Here is an 871-nt window from a genome sequence, read left to right as displayed (position 1 = left end):
GGCGCGGTGCTGGGGGGAGGCCTGGGCAGGAGTGAGGCGGGAGCGGGGCAGTTGTGGTCGGGGATCTCTGCCTAGCCGGGCCCCACAGTGGTGCGGGCAGCAGGGGAGTGAGGACACCGTGAGGCTTCTCTGCTCTGTGTGGGGGCATCGGGGCCACAGGGACTTCAGGGGATCGGGGTGTCCTGGTGTCTCCGGCTCTTGGGAGACATTGGAGATGTGCGGGGCCCATGTGCCCTGGGGGAGGGGGAGGTGTAGCCCTGTGCGGGGGGCAGGCCCAGGCGTGGGGCACTGTAGGGCTTGGGAGGTGTGGTGGTGGGATCTGTCCCGGGTCTCCCACCCCGTAGTGACGTCCGTGCCGTCCCCTTCTCTGCAGACTGGGCGCTGTGGGCAGGCACCGCGCGTGAGCGAGCGCAGGGCAGCGAGAGCCCGGGCCGTGGCGGGGGAGGCCTCTCCGGGGAGACGTGCATGCTGCGCTGCAGCCCGGGGCAGCCCCCGCCCCCCTTCCCCTCGTGGCCCTGCTGCAGCCACAGTTGTCACTGGGGGAGCCGGGCGGGCGCGGGGGCTCCAGGCAGCAGCTGCGGGGCAGGACACATCTCTCGTGTCGTCCAGCCCAGGACCAGGCGCGCGTCCTCGCAGCCCCCCGCGCCACGGGGGGCAGGAAAGCAGGTGCTGCAGGAGGAGCCGGCCTGACGCCAAAGCCGGGGGCTGCGGGGCAGGAGGGCATGCTGGCCATGCAGCCCCCTGCTCCGGCCAGGCTCCCCGCGGAGACCCCCCAGCTCGCAGCGGGGCACGACCTGCCCGGCCCAGAGACCTGGCGGCAACGTTTCCGGGGCCTGGGCTACGGGGAAGCCGCGGGGCCGCGGGAGGGGTG

General features: G+C 73.7%; 1 protein-coding gene across 2 annotated transcripts in view; it reads left to right on the top strand.

Moving 5' to 3' along the window:
- Positions 1 to 6: 6 nt before the first annotated feature.
- Positions 7 to 871, top strand: part of LOC102367929 (zinc finger protein 420-like) — a 17,968-nt gene continuing 17,103 nt past the window's right edge. Inside the window, exon 1 of one of the 2 annotated variants that reach the window (XM_025195705.1) lies at positions 7 to 871. This exon is cut by the window's right edge and continues 205 nt beyond it. In XM_025195705.1, coding sequence (XP_025051490.1) covers positions 723 to 871 — 149 coding nt within the window. In that variant the 5' untranslated portion in view covers positions 7 to 722. The other variant, XM_025195706.1, reaches the window with a different exon arrangement.

This window comes from Alligator sinensis, unplaced genomic scaffold, assembly GCF_000455745.1.
Source record: "Alligator sinensis unplaced genomic scaffold, ASM45574v1 scaffold688_1, whole genome shotgun sequence".
NCBI classification, from domain to species: domain Eukaryota; kingdom Metazoa; phylum Chordata; order Crocodylia; family Alligatoridae; genus Alligator; species Alligator sinensis.
The sequence above is the reverse complement of the archived record's forward strand: the minus strand, read 5'-3'. Positions and strand labels throughout refer to the sequence as shown.